General features: G+C 44.6%; 1 protein-coding gene across 1 annotated transcript in view; it reads right to left on the bottom strand.

Annotated features, from left to right (window-relative positions):
• LOC149449570 (uncharacterized) overlaps positions 1-15,426 on the bottom strand; it is a 33,982-nt gene that overhangs the window by 2,336 nt on the left and 16,220 nt on the right. Inside the window, exons 4-7 of the mRNA XM_089693067.1 lie at positions 14,832-15,010; positions 3,642-3,935; positions 2,769-2,921; positions 89-237 (exon numbers count right to left, since the gene is read on the bottom strand). Coding sequence (XP_089549193.1) covers positions 89-237; positions 2,769-2,921; positions 3,642-3,935; positions 14,832-15,010 — 775 coding nt within the window. The remainder of the gene's footprint in view (positions 1-88; positions 238-2,768; positions 2,922-3,641; positions 3,936-14,831; positions 15,011-15,426) is intronic.

Raw genomic sequence — 15,426 nt, 5'->3', positions numbered from 1 at the left:
AGATTATTCACTGTATTCCCATCAGTGGATGTCCCTTGAGAACTGCTGATATCCACCCCACACCCAACCTGGTGACCCCGACACTGACCCGTATGTTCTTCTCCTTCACCATGGCCAGTCTGGAGTCAAGATCTTCGCAGACCTTATTGCTTTGTGAATGGGAATTCTTGTTCTTAGAGAGGAAATAACATTTGTCATTGATGGAGATCCAAAGATCTGGACATCTAGAAGACCGTCCTGTAATATGGAATGATAGAGACAGTCAGTAATGATGGAGAGACAGCCGGACACAGGAGAGACCATCTTGTAATATGGAATAATAGAGACAGTCAGTAATGATGGAGAGACAGCCGGACACAGGAGAGACCATCCAGTAATATGGAATAATAGAGACAGTCAGTAATGATGGAGAGACAGCCGGACACAGGAGAGACCGTCCTGTAATATGGAATAATAGAGACAGTCAGTAATGATGGAGAGACAGCCGGACACAGGAGAGACCGTCTTGTAATATGGAATAATAGAGACAGTCAGTAATGATGGAGAGACAGCCAGACACAGGAGAGACCGTCCTGTAATATGGAATAATAGAGACAGTCAGTAATGATGGAGAGACGGCCAGACACAGGAGAGACCGTCCTGTAATATGGAATAATAGAGACAGTCAGTAATGATAGAGAGACGGCCGGACACAGGAGAGACCGTTCTGTAATATGGAATAATAGAGACAGTCAGTAATGATGGAGAGACGGCCGGACACAGGAGAGACCGTTCTGTAATATGGAATAATAGTGACAGTCAGTAATGATGGAGAGACAGCCGTACACAGGAGAGACCGTCCTGTAATATGGAATAATAGAGACAGTCAGTAATGATGGAGAGACGGCCGGACACAGGAGAGACCGTTCTGTAATATGGAATAATAGTGACAGTCAGTAATGATGGAGAGACAGCCGGACACAGGAGAGACCGTCCTGTAATATGGAATAATAGAGACAGTCAGTAATGATGGAGAGACGGACGGACACAGGAGAGACGGTCCTGTAATATGGAATGATAGAGACAGTCAGTAATGATGGAGAGACAGCAAGACACAGGAGAGAACTTCCTGTAATATGGAATGATAGAGACAGTCAGTAATGATGGAGAGACAGCCGGACACAGGAGAGACCGTCCTGTAATATGGAATAATAGAGACAGTCAGTAATGATGGAGAGACAGCCGGACACAGGAGAGACCGTCCCGTAATATGGAATAATAGAGACAGTCAGTAATGACGGAGAGACAGCCGGACACAGGAGAGACCATCCTGTAATATGGAATAATAGAGACAGTCAGTAATGACTGAGAGACAGCCGGACACAGGAGAGACCATCCTGTAATATGGAGTAATAGAGACAGTCAGTAATGATGGAGAGACAGCCGGACACAGGAGAGACAGTCCTGTAATATGGAATGATAGACAGTCAGTAATGATGGAGAGACAGCCGGACACAGGAGAGACCGTCCTGTAATATGGAATAACAGAGACAGTCAGTAATGATGAAGAGACAGCCTGACATAGGAGAGACCGTCCCGTAATATGGAATAATAGAGACAGTCAGTAATGACTGAGAGACAGCCAGACACAGGAGAGACCGTCCTGTAATATGGAATAATAGAGACAGTCAGTAATGATGGAGAGACAGCTGGACGCAGGAGAGACCGTCCCGTAATATGGAATAATAGAGACAGTCAGTAATGATGGAGAGACAGCCGGACGCAGGAGAGACCGTCCCGTAATATGGAATAATAGAGACAGTCAGTAATGACGGAGAGACAGCCGGGCGCAGGAGAGACCATCCTGTAATATGGAATAATAGAGACAGTCAGTAATGATGGAGAGACAGCCGGACGCAGGAGAGACCGTCCCGTAATATGGAATAATAGAGACAGTCAGTAATGACGGAGAGACAGCCGGGCGCAGGAGAGACCATCCTGTAATATGGAATAATAGAGACAGTCAGTAATGACGGAGAGACAGCCGGACACAGGAGAGACCGTTCTGTAATATGGAATAATAGAGACAGTCAGTAATGATGAACAGACAGCCGGACACAGGAGAGACCGTCCTGTAATATGGAATGATAGAGACAGTCAGTAATGATGGAGAGACAGCCGCACACAGGAGAGACCGTCCCGTAATATGGAATAATAGAGACAGTCAGAAATGATGGAGAGACAGCCGGACACAGGAGAGACCGTCCCGTAATATGGAATAATAGAGACAGTCAGTAATGATGGAGAGACAGCCGGACACAGGAGAGACCGTCCTGTAATATGGAATGATAGAGACAGTCAGTAATGATGGAGGGACAGCCGGACACAGGAGAGACTGTCCAGTAATATGGAATAATAGAGACAGTCAGTAATGATGGAGAGAAGGACGGACACAGGAGAGACCGTCCTGTAATATGGAATGATAGAGACAGTCAGTAATGATGGAGAGACAGCCGGACACAGGAGAGACCGTCCCGTAATATGGAATAATAGAGACAGTCAGTAATGATGGAGAGACAGCTGGACACAGGAGAGACCGTCCTGTAATATGGACTAATAGAGACAGTCAGTAATGATGGAGAGACAGCCGGACACAGGAGAGACAGTCCTGTAATATGAAATGATAGAGACAGTCAGTAATGATGGAGGGACAGCCGGACACAGGAGAGACCGTCCTGTAATATGGAATGATAGAGACAGTCAGTAATGATGGAGGGACGCGGTATCACCTTGTTGGCTCTGCTCTCTCTGGAGGTAGATTTGCTCACATTGGTCGCATTGTTGGCTTCTGTTCATCGGTAGATCTGTAGTCGGTTCTTCCTTTGACACACACAGGTGGGATTTGGTGTCGGTGTCGTCTCTCCTGACGTCTCTCTCTTTTCCTGTGATACACATCCACCATTAGGAACAAGTCCTGAGAAGCAGGAATCATATTCAGGAACAATGTGCAGACGGGACTGCAGCCTCTTGCCCGTCTCCCATCTATAATACTTCCTGTACAGTACAATACAGAGGTATTTTTCTAGAGAACTGTCACTCTTCTGATGGTATGAAATGGCGCACAGTGGGGTTTGATGGTCACACTGGTCATTTGTCTCCTGGACTTCTGTTATCAGACCAGAACCAGGACTAAGCTGCAAGCAGACCCAGCTTACATTGGCCATGACCAGGGGCGGACTGACCATTTGGAAACTCGGGCACTGCTCGAGGGCCCGGGGTCAGTAGGGGGCCCCATGAGATGCCCCTGGTTCCTTTTTCATAGACTTTTTTGAGTTTGGGCAAGGATACAGGGGCCCCATGATCTCCTATTGCCCGGGGGCCCCATGAGTTGTCAGTCCGCCCCTGGCCATGACCAATCCAGAATATCAACCAGATAAGAGACCTTCCCATTCAGGGAAAATCTGGTCTCCAACACAGGGGCAACTGGACATCAGGAGACCTGGAAGCAGTTGTGAGGGAAAGTATTTCTAGAAATAGCCATCAACACCTAGATGTCTTTCTGGATAGACTTGTTTTATACAATTCAGAATCTCTGCACCGATTTATCTCTCAATGTATTTAGTATGTACAATTAGCCCCACCCCTGAGGAGTTTATTTTTACCTGAAACTATTAGAACTATCAGGACTGACAGCAGAATGACAATCATCAACAGCAATGCCATGAACAGCGCAGGGAGCAGACAACCATAGCGGGATGCTCCATAGACCACATGTTTTTTTCTGGATGATGCTGGGGTCACATGCTGGGAGATGAATGTCGTAGGGCTGATCCAGGATGGTGATACGACCATATTTTCATACAAAGAAGATTCCCGGACCATATGCTCATCAATGGATGCTGTAGGGATCATATTCAGGTAGTTGGATCCAGAGCCCACAACCTCACTGATAGATTCTGGAAATACACAGAGTACATAAAGATGAAGGAAGGGTTGAGGAAGAACAATGAACAGGAGCAGAACACCAAGAGGATAGAGCCCCAAAAACTGTTTATTCCAGTAAAATTGTTTCATCAACATCAGTAGGTGCAGCCACAGTATTTCAGGATACCAGGACTGCCCTGTTCATCAGTGATGTGTAGATTGGGTCATGGCATTTGGTTTGGATGAGGTTGTTTGGGTTGGGTTGGGACATTTATATTAGGTAAGGATGTCTCAGTTGAGGACATTTAGGCTTGGTAAAAACGTTTGGACTGAGTAAAGACCAGACTGACAACTCATGGGGCCCCCCGGGCAATAGGGGATTATGGGGCTCATGTGTCCCTGCCCACACTCAAAAAAGCCTATACAAAAAGGTACCAGGAGCATTTCATGGGGCCCCCTACTGACCCTAGGCCCTCGGGCAGTGCCTGAGTGCTCAAATGGTCAGTCCGCCCCTGGTAAAGACATTGAAGCAACTGGGCTTGAGGTTAGGTGTTTGCGGTAGAGAAAGGTGTTTGGTTTGGGTGAGGGTGTTTGGGTTCAGTAAGAACATTTGGGCTACTGAAGAATGTCTTGATTAGATAAAGAGATTTGGGTTGAGTAAAATGTTTAGGCTTGGTGACATTTTGGTTCAGTATTGGTGATCAGGTTGGCTGAAGATGCAGTGTATATGTCTCAATTGAAGGATTTTCATGGGTATTGTGGGCTGTTTAAGGAGGCATTTGGCTTAGGGGTGTCTTCTGATTGGGTTAGGGTGCAATAAAGGTGTTTGTACTGAGTGAGATTAAGTTGGCTGCATGAGGATGTTTGGGTTGTGTATGGGAATCTGGGATGGGAGAAGGTGCTTGGGTTGGATGAAAGGTTTAGAATGAGTGAGGGGTGAGCTGGCTGAGAGTGGCTTGGATAAGAGATTTCATATAGAAATGGGATTTTGGCTTTTGTTTTGGCTCTTTGGTTAGTGTCAGGGCAGGGCTGTGGAACGGACAGGTAGGCCTAGTGGCAGGGTAACGCACTGGCTGACGACAACCACCACCAACAGACCGAAGTCCCTCAGGGCGCGGAGTCTAAGTCCCAGGCTGCCCTTCACCAGGGCCCCTGATGGTGGGGATGGACTTGACGCAACCAGGAACCAGGTCGCGGCCCCCGAGACACCCCGGCTGCGGTAATGGCCGCCGCCAATGGCGTGTAGCTGGTAAGAATGACAATAGCGTAGTCAGGCAGGCCGGGTCAACAACAACGGGACAAAACGGTACAGAACAGTAGACAGAGAATCACAGGTCACAAGCCGGGTTCAGCAACGGAAGGTCAGATCGAAGGAAAACACAGAGAATGGTCTTAGTCACAAGCCGAGTCAGATACCAGAAGAGTCACGAGCGTATACACAGAGCTGTAGCAAGACCAAGACACAAGTGCAAAGAGCATGTGCGGATCACAGGCTTATATGTACTCAGCCACACCCCTCTGGGGGATGGACCTCAGAGACCTGAAGGCATAAAAGATTCCCATCATGCACAGCAGAAATCCAAGATGGATGCCAGCACATGGAGTAACATAACCTCTGGGAAAAGGTAGGACCTTGACAGTTAGAATGTAATAAGGGTGTATGAATTGGAGGATGGTACTTGGGCTGTTTTACCTAAAAATCCACTTGATATATCAAAACCATAAGGCTACTATAGGGATGTCATCGGTGGGAGTTAATATACCATGACTGTGGCCAGTAGCAGGACCTCTCAGACACCCTCTCTCCAGAGCACTGTATATTCCTTCTCATATCAGATAATTGATTAAAGTAAAACAACAATAAAAAGATGCTTCTTGAAGATGCCGGTTAGGGGAAACATGTAGAGGCAGAATCACGTCCAGCCACATCTGGGTTCGGTGACGTCACATCCGCTTCCGGTACATGGAACACGCGCCGACATCCCAGTTGAGCAGTGCTAGGGTCCTGAGCCGAGGATTGGGCACCAACCAATGTGAGTGCATATTTGGTTGATTTTTATCCATGTTTTAAATAAATATACAATACTATGAGACATTTCTCCTTCGTGGTAACCTTGGCTATGGAGTAAATTGGGAGACCATTGAGAAGATATACATTGATGTACCAAATTCTTGGGGACACAAAGCACATTGGGCCTTCTTTTAATGAAGAGGTCATGGATGGTTGGTGAGTGCAATATATTGTCTTATGGTGGTGGAGCACAAAGGATCTGCATGGAGCAATTTATTGGGCACCAGAAGACTATGCACCGTTGTTTTTGATCTACAACTTGGTGTGGGACTCCTGTTCTTGTTTTTATTTTGCTCTTAGACTCATTGATTTATATCACTTTTAGGTCTTGTATGTTTATATCACAGTTGGAATACTGTTTACATAGCATGCTTGTATAGCTCCGTATCTCACTTTAACATATGGTCACAAGTGATTTTTCACTTTAAGGGGCAGATAACATTTTTCACATCACATTATTCTAAATTCATCATTTTTTGTTGGTACACTTTATGGTTGAGTAGTAATATATTATTCTGTCTCACGGAGGATACATTGTTTTGTAAGATAGTATATTGGTTTTACATGCAAAGAGAAGGCGTTTAGTGTTTCTACCAAATAAAAAGATGATCTGTGTTGTCTGTGAAGGTTCTCGTGTATCCTGGTCATGGTATATATAATGGTAGTTGTTCACATTCAGCTGGACTATAATGATGAAGACATTTTTCTTCTTATTTAGGCAGCGGCGGTGGCCTTGGATATCATATCTCACCCACATATAACTGCCATTTTACCCCAGAAATACAACAATTCAAAGCTTTAGCCATTTAACTCGAATAGTTAACACTTGCCCCTGACTTCAGGACACCATGGGTTTGGATGATGAAAATAGAACAAGATGGTTTCACAGACATTCACAACTCCCATCATGCTCTTGTACAATCATCATCTGCCCTAACACCTTCCATGGTGATCGGATGAAGGTGACTGAGATATCTGTGTGGACAGAAATACTGGAGGATGTTCCTGACACTCAGTACTGAAGTGTCAAAGTGTCATTAGAATGGAAGTGTCAAAGGAAGTTAGGGGAAATGTCAAAGGAAGTTAGGGGAAATGTCAAAGGAAGTTAGAGGAAATGTCAAAGGAAGTTAGAGGAAATGTCAAAGGAAGTTCAAGGAAATGTCACAGGAAGTTCAAGGAAATGTCACAGGAAGTTAGAGGAAATGTCAAAGTGTCATTAGAATGGAAGTGTCAAAGGAAGTTAGAGGAAATGTCACTGGAAGTTAGAGGAAATGTCAAAGGAAGTTATAGGAAATGTCACAGGAAGTTAGATGTTTACCTGGTGCTACTGTTAGGAGAGATAAAAGGTGTATTTAAAAATTGTCAAAAAAGCTGGTGAAGAGTGCAATGTTGATGTTTTTGTTCACATTGGCACAATTGTTTTGTCCCAGAATGATGTGTGTTCTGTACAGAAGGACTTTCAGTATTTGGGACAGGATCTTCAACAGTTCGGCTGTACAGTTACATTTTTGGAGGTCTTACCTGTGCATAATGGACAACAAGAGGAAGTACTTGGTATAGCAGAGTCCAATGTTTGGTGAAAGGATTGGTGCAAAGCTGGAGGTTTTGGTTACGTTAGTCATGATGCCATCAGATGGTCTGACATTGAGCTGTACAATAGAGATAAAGGGTGCTAAGCTTCTTAATATGGAATTTAGGAGTTTTTTGGACATGTATTTAAACTGAGAAATGGGGGCAGAGATGTCATTGTTGAGGAGCGTTTCGGTCCCCAGAAGGATGAAACAAATGTGAGGGTTGGTGTTGCTCAGGACGGGGCTGATGGGGTCACTTCAATTACAGTTTCTGGTGGTAAACATAAAGCAGTAGATGGCAGTGTTTGTCATGTCATGGCACTAATGCCCCGAGTTTAGGCAACAAGGTTTGTGAGCTGACAGCTCTTATGTCTAGGGACCACTTGGACCTTGTTGCAATTACAGAAATTTGGTTCAAGGATTCAAATGACTGGGAAATAACTATACCAGGGTATACACTATACAGGAAAGACAGAGTAGGGGGAGGGGAGGTGGAGTTGTCATATATGTCATAAATAGCATAAAGAGAACATTAATTCAAACAAAAAATGAAATATTGGAGACCCTCTGGGTCTGCCTTCCAACCAGAGAGGGATCTTCCCATAGAATTGGTGTCATATACAGACCCCCAGGACAGACTGAAGATTATGATAACTTGTTAATTGATGGGATAACTCAAACGGCAATGAAGGGGGAGGGTTTGATTATGGGTGACTTCAACATGCCTGACATTAACTGGAATTCTCCGATTCTTACAGGGATGCAATGGAAGCACTGAATGGGCTTTCTGTAAAGCAGGTAGTAAAAAGTCCAACCCGAGGCAATCAAATGAGGATCGACTGTCTAATGTTGAGATGGGAGAAAATTTGGGTTCTAGTGAGCTCCAATGTTTTTAGTTTGATATTAAAATCAGAAGTGAAAAATCATACACAAAAACAAAAAAGGTTTAGATTTCAAAAAAATGAATTTTGCTGAAATGGGCGAATTTCTGAAAATGAGTTGCAAGGTTGGAGAAAAATGACCGGAGTAAGTAATCCGTGGGCACTGTTAGAGTCTACCATCCTGGAGGCAACTAGATTACATGTCAGGCAAGTTAGTGGGATTAAACAGAAGAATAATCCAATATGGCTCACTAAAGAGATAAGTAGGCTAGTAAAGGAAAACATATCAGCATATAGGAGATTCAAGGAAACAGGAGGCGGAGCCGACAGAGAAGAGTATAAGAATAGACAAAAGGAGGCCAAACACATTATCAGCGCTGCCAAAGCACAGAAAGAGGAGGACATTGCTAAATCTACAAAGAAAGAAGATAAAACCTTCTTAGGTATGTTAGTGATAGAAAGTAAACATACGATGGGATCACTAAAATGAAAACTGGGCACAACACTTATATTGAGGGAGACCTGGATGTAGCAAACCACTTAAACAATTACTTTTGTTCAGTCTTCTCAGAAATAAATTATACTAACAATAATAAGTTGGGAAATCATATTGGTTCTAGCAATGATGGAACATTTTTTGGATTTCCGGAGACAGAGGTAGCAGAGGAAACTGGCTTGATTAAAGATTAATAAAGCAAAGGGCCCTGACGGATCATCCCAGAGTTCTGAGAGGACTTCGAGGTTTAGTTGTTGGACCATTAACTGATCTTTTTAATCAATCTATTCTAACAGGAGAAGTTCCCCGTGACTGGCGGACAGCTGATATTGTACCGATCCACAAGAAGGGCAGCAAGGTAGAAGCTGGCAATTACAGGCCAGTGAGTCTAACATCGGTTGTAGTCAAGTTAATGGAATCACTCCTGAAAGGAAGGATCATTGATCACCTAAAATCACACAACTTGCTGGATCCAAAGCAGCATGGCTTTACTGAGGGGAGATCATAGCAGACTCATCTGATTGGAATTTTTGATTATATTACCAATGTCTTGGACTGGGGTGGTGCTGTGGACATGGCATATCTTGATCTTAGCAAGGAATGTGATACAGTTCCACATAATGATCTAATACAAAAGTTGGACAAGCTAGGACTTAGCCCTTGGGTGGTTCAGTGGATATGCAGCTGGCTAAAGGATAGATTCCAGAGTGTGACTGTAAATGGGTTCACTCAGAACAGAGACCAGTAACTAGTGTACCACAAGGCTCTGTACTAGGTCCTGTTCTACAGTATCTCCCAGAAGTGAGCCCCCCCTCACATTTTTGTAAACATTGTATTCTATCTTTTCACGTGACAACACTGAAGAAATGACACTTTGCTACAATGTGACGTAGTCAGTGTACAACTTGTATAACATGGAAATTTGCTGTCCCCTCAAAATAACTCAACACAGCGCCATTAATGTCTAAACTGCTGGCAAAAAAAGTGAGCACACCCCTAAGTGACAAGGTCCAAATTGGGTCCAAAGTGTCAATATTTTGTGTGTCCTCCATTATTTTCCAGCACTGCCTTAACCCTCTTGGGCATGGAGTTCACCAGAGCTTCACAGGTTGCCACTGGAGTCCTCTTCCACTCCTTCATGTTGACATCACGGAGCTGGTGCATGTTAGAGACCTTGTGCTCCTACACCTTCCATTTGAGGAGGTCCCACAGATGCTCAATAGGGTTTAGGTCTGGAGACATGCTTGGCCAGTCCATCACCTTCACCCTCAGCTTCTTTAGCAAGGCAGTGATCATCTTGGAGGTGTTTTTCGGGTCATTATCATGTTGGAATACTGCCCTGCGGCCCAGTCTCCGAAGGGAGGGATCATGGTCTGCTTCAGTATGTCACTGTACATGTTGGCATTCATGGACCCCTCAATGAACTGTAGCCCCCCAGTGCCAGCAGCACTCATGCAGCCCCAGACCATGACACTCCCACCACCATGCTTGACTATAGGCAAGACACACTTGTCTTTGTACTCCTCACCTGGTTGCTACCACACACGCCTGACACCATCTGAACCCATCTTATCTTGGTCTCATCAGACCACAGGACATGGACATCCTTCTGGGATGACAGCCATGCAGACCAATTTGATGCAGTGTGTGGCGTATGGTCTGAGCACTGACAGGCTGACCCCCCACCCCTTCACCCTCTGCAGCAATGCTGGCAGTACTTGTATGCATATTTCCCAAAGAGAACCTCTGGATATGACGCTGAGCACGTGCACTCAACATCTTTGGTCCACCATGGTGAGGCCTGTTCTGAGTGGAACCTGTCCTGTTAAACCGCTGTATGATCTTGGCCACCGTGCTGCAGCTCAGTTTCAGGGTCTTGGGTCTTGGCAATCTTCTTATAGCCTAGGTTATCTTTACGTAGAGCAACGTAGAGCAACAATTCTTTTTTTTGCAAATCTTCAGAGTTCTTTGCCATGAGGTGCCATGTTGAACTTCCAGTGACCAGTATGAGAGTGAGAGTGATAACACCAAATTTAACACACCTGCTCCCCATTCACATCTGAGATCTTGTAACACGAGTCACATGATACTGGAGAGGGAAAATGGCTAATTGGGCCCAATTTGGACCTTGTCACTTACGAGTGGACTCACTTTTGTTGCCAGTGGTGTAGACATTGATGGCGGTGTGTTGAGTTATTTTGACGTGACGTCACATTGTAGCAAAGTTGTCACATGAAAAGATAGAATCAAATATTTACACAAATGTGAGGGGTGGACTCACTTCTGTGAGATACTGTGTATATATATATATATATATATACATGCATTGTATACAGTCCGGGGGAGGGGTGGACTCACTTCTGGGAGATACTGTATGTAAGTGATAGAACTAAAGGGTTGTTGGGTAAGGTATGTTCTTTTGCTGATGATACAAGGGTGTGTAATAGAGAGGATATCCATGGAGGTGTCTGTAACATGGAATAGGATTTGGCATTGCTGGAAGATTGGTCAAAAATGTGGAAATTGCAGTTCAATGTTTCTAAATGTAAATAATGCACCTAGGGAAAAACAATCCCTTGAAAGAGTATAACATTGGGGGTGCAGTGTTAGCCAGCACTTCAGAGTAAAAGGATTTGGGGGTGCTTATTTCAGATGATTGCAAAATGAGAAAACAGTGTGGCCAGGCAGTGCGGAAAGTAAATACAATTCTAGGATGCATAACTAGAGGGGTCACCGGAGGGAGGAAGGAGGTCCTGATTCCTCTATATAGATCTTTAAATCACTAGAGGGGTCACCGGAGGGAGGAAGGAGGTCCTGATTCCTCTATATAGATCTTTAAATCACTAGAGGGGTCACCGGCAGGAGGAAGGAGGTCCCGATTCCTCTATATAGATCTTTATATCACTAGAGGGGTCACCGGCAGGAGGAAGGAGGTCCCGATTCCTCTATATAGATCTTTATATCACTAGAGGGGTCACTGGCAGGAGGAAGGAGGTCCTGATTCCTCTATATAGATCTATCACTAGATGGGTCATCGGCAGGAGGAAGGAGGTCCTGATTCCTGTATATAGATCTTTATATCACTAGAGGGGTCACCGGCAGGAGGAAGGAGGTCCTGATTCCTCTATATAGTTCCTTATATCACTAGATGGGTCATCGGCAGGAGGAAGGAGGTCCCGATTCCTCTATATAGATCTTTATATCACTAGAGGGGTCACCGGAGGGAGGAAGGAGGTCCTGATTCCTCTATATAGATCTTTATATCATTAGAGGGATCACAAGCAGGAGGAAGGAGGTCCTGATTCCTGTATATAGATCTTTATATCACTAGAGGGGTCATCGGCAGGAGGAAGGAGGTCCTGATTCCTCTATATAGATCTTTATATCACTAGAGGGGTCACCGGCAGGAGGAAGGAGGTCCTGATTCCTCTATATAGAACTTTATATCACTAGAGGGATCACCGGCAGGAGGAAGGAGGTCCTGATTCCTCTATATAGATCTTTATATCACTAGAGGAGTCACAAGCAGGAGGAAGGAGGTCCCAATTCCTCTTTATAGATCTTTATATTACTAGAGAGATCACAAGCAGGAGGAAGGAGGTCCTGATTCCTCTATATAGATCTATATATCACTAGAGGGGTCACCGGCAGGAGGAAGGAGGTTCTGATTCCTCTATATAGATATTTATATCACTAGAGGGTTCGCCAGCAGGAGGAAGGAGGTCCTGATTCCTCTATATAGATCTTTATATTACTAGAGGGATCACCGGCAGGAGGAAGGAGGTCCTGATTCCTCTATATAGAACTTTATATCACTAGAGGGATCACCGGCAGGAGGAAGGAGGTCCTGATTCCTCTATATAGATCTATATATCACTAGAGGGGTCACCGGCAGGAGGAAGGAGGTTCTGATTCCTCTATATAGATATTTATATCACTAGAGGGTTCGCCAGCAGGAGGAAGGAGGTCCTGATTCCTCTATATAGATCTTTATATCACTAGAGGGGTCGCCAGCAGGAGGAAGGAGGTCCTGATTCCTCTATATAGATCTTTATATCACTAGAGGGGTCGCCAGCAGGAGGAAGGAGGTCCTGATTCCTCTATATAGATCTTTATATCACTAGAGGGGTCACCGGCAGGAGGAAGGAGGTTCTGATTCCTCTATATAGATCTTTATATCACTAGAGGGGTCACCGGCGGGAGGAAGGAGGTCCAAATTCCTCTATATAGATCTTTAGTTAGACCTCATTTAGAGTACTGTGTCCAGTTCTGGAGACCTCACTTACATGAAGATATTGATAAGATAGAACAAGTCCAGAGATGGGGAACAAAAAGGGTGAAATGTCTGAGGGCTAAAACATATCATGAGTGACTTCAGGAACTTAACATGTACAGTCTGGAGGAAAGAAGGGAAAGGGGAGACATGACTGAAACCTCTAAATACATTAAAGGGGTGAATAAGGTTCAGGAGGGCAGGATTTTCAACATGAAACCAAAATCAGGAACACGAGGACATGACCTCCAACTAACTGGAGAAACGTTCAAACTAATCTCAGAAAATACTATTTTACTGACAAGAGTAGTAGATGCTTGGAATAAACTGCCAGCATAGACAGTGAGCCAGTCAACAGTAAATAGCTTCAAACATATCTATACAAAAAAAGTTAACAAAACAAAAAACAAACATAACCCCCCCCCCCCAAAAAAAAAAAAAAACAAAACAGGCGGAAAAATGGACCACGCAGTCTTTTTCTGTCATCACTTTTCTATGTTTCTATGAAGATGCTGGTTGGAGAAGCTGTGAAATGTCCTTAATATTACAGAACAAGTCCAGCTAAATGGAACTAACTAGTACCAGAGATGATCGGTGTTTTCAATTGCCGTCTCCTCTGCCAACTTTCTTGGTCTTTGAGATCTACATCTCTCCAAATACTACTACCATGAATTGTATAATAATCTGCCTGAGTAAGAACAGAGTTGACTGTGTGTGTGCCAGTGATATGTTCAGGCAATGGCCACCAATAGAAGTATCCTATAGACAGTTGGTGATATGGGGGGTGATGATTATGGTGATGTATTCAGGCAATGGCCACCAATAGAAGTATCCTATAGACAGTTGGTGATATGGAGGGTGATGATTGTGGTGATGTATTCTGGCAATGACCACCAATAGAAGAATTTTATGGACAGTTGGTGATAGGGAAGTTGATGGCCATGGTGATGTATTTTGGTAATGACCACCAATGGAAGAGTCTTATGGAGAGCTGGTGATATGAGGGATGATTATCATGATGATGTATTGCGGCAATGACCACCAATAGAAGAGTCTTATGGACAGTTGGTGATACAGAGGGTGATGTTCATGGTGATGTATTCTGGCAATGACTACCAATAGAAGCATCTTATGGACAGTTGGCGATTGGAGGGTGATGTTCATGGTGATGTATTCTGGCAATGACCACCAATAGAAGCATCTTATGGACAGTTGGTGATAGGGAAAGTGATGGCCATGGTGATGTATTCTGGCAATGACTACTGATAGAAGTGTTTTATGGACAGTTGGTGATACGGAGGGGGATGGTCATGGTGATGGAGGGATGGCTTCAGGTACATATCTGCACATTTATAAATTGCTCCTTAGCACTTCTACATTCTGTGACAGTTCGGAGATTAGATGTAATTGATAAAAAGACGCTCACAGTTGTGGCACAACAGAGAAATGAGATGGACAATCACTATTTGGAGGCACAACCACACAAAACTACATTTGTCTCTTTGGTCAGAAAAGAGACACAAAGATAATTGTAGACATTCCTACACTCACACCGCACAGGCAGACTGCTGATATGAGCCTCAATTGCTTTTATAAATGTTCTCACTTTGTTCTCTCCCAACCCTCCCCAGGTTACCTGCTTTCTGAGCGCTCCTCCAGGCAGACTTGGTGTCCTCCTCCATGTTGTCTCTGCTCTCATATGATGTTCTGTGCTCTCTCCAGCTGGAGGGGAAGAGGTAATGAGACCTGAGAGCTCCTGTGTGGTCAGCCATGTACGGGGACAGTAAGAACAAGAGTGATGATGGGGCTGATTTTCTAAAAAAGGAAAGGAAACAAGGAAATACTGGAGGATCACATGAGAGTGCCAACACAACCCCCGCATCTCTCTAGCAGATGTACAGAGATGACCAATGTGTACGGAGCGGTCCTAGTTTGCTGTTTGTGTAGAACATCCAAATAATGCTGCTTGCATTTTATGCATGAAGGTGAGAAACCTTGCCTGTGCAGCAGACCCCTCAGGACCCCCTAATACTCACCTAAGCCCCCTCTCGATCCAGCAATGTGCACTGGAGTCTCAGCTATCCCAGGACTCCCGCTCCTCAGTCACAACCAGTGAGTCAATGAGAAGAAAGAGAGGGAGGGGCTGAGCCATGGCCATGTGTGTGAATGGACACATGGAGTAGAGGGTGCCCCCATAGCAAGCTGCTAGCTGTGGGGGCACCCAACAGGAG

The sequence above is a fragment of the Staurois parvus genome, unplaced genomic scaffold (assembly GCF_062004578.1).
Source record: "Staurois parvus isolate SC_StPar_1 unplaced genomic scaffold, SC_StPar_1.0 ptg000612l, whole genome shotgun sequence".
Classification (NCBI taxonomy): Eukaryota; Metazoa; Chordata; class Amphibia; order Anura; family Ranidae; genus Staurois; species Staurois parvus.
Note: the sequence above shows the minus strand (reverse complement) of the source record. Positions and strands in the feature narration are given on the sequence as shown.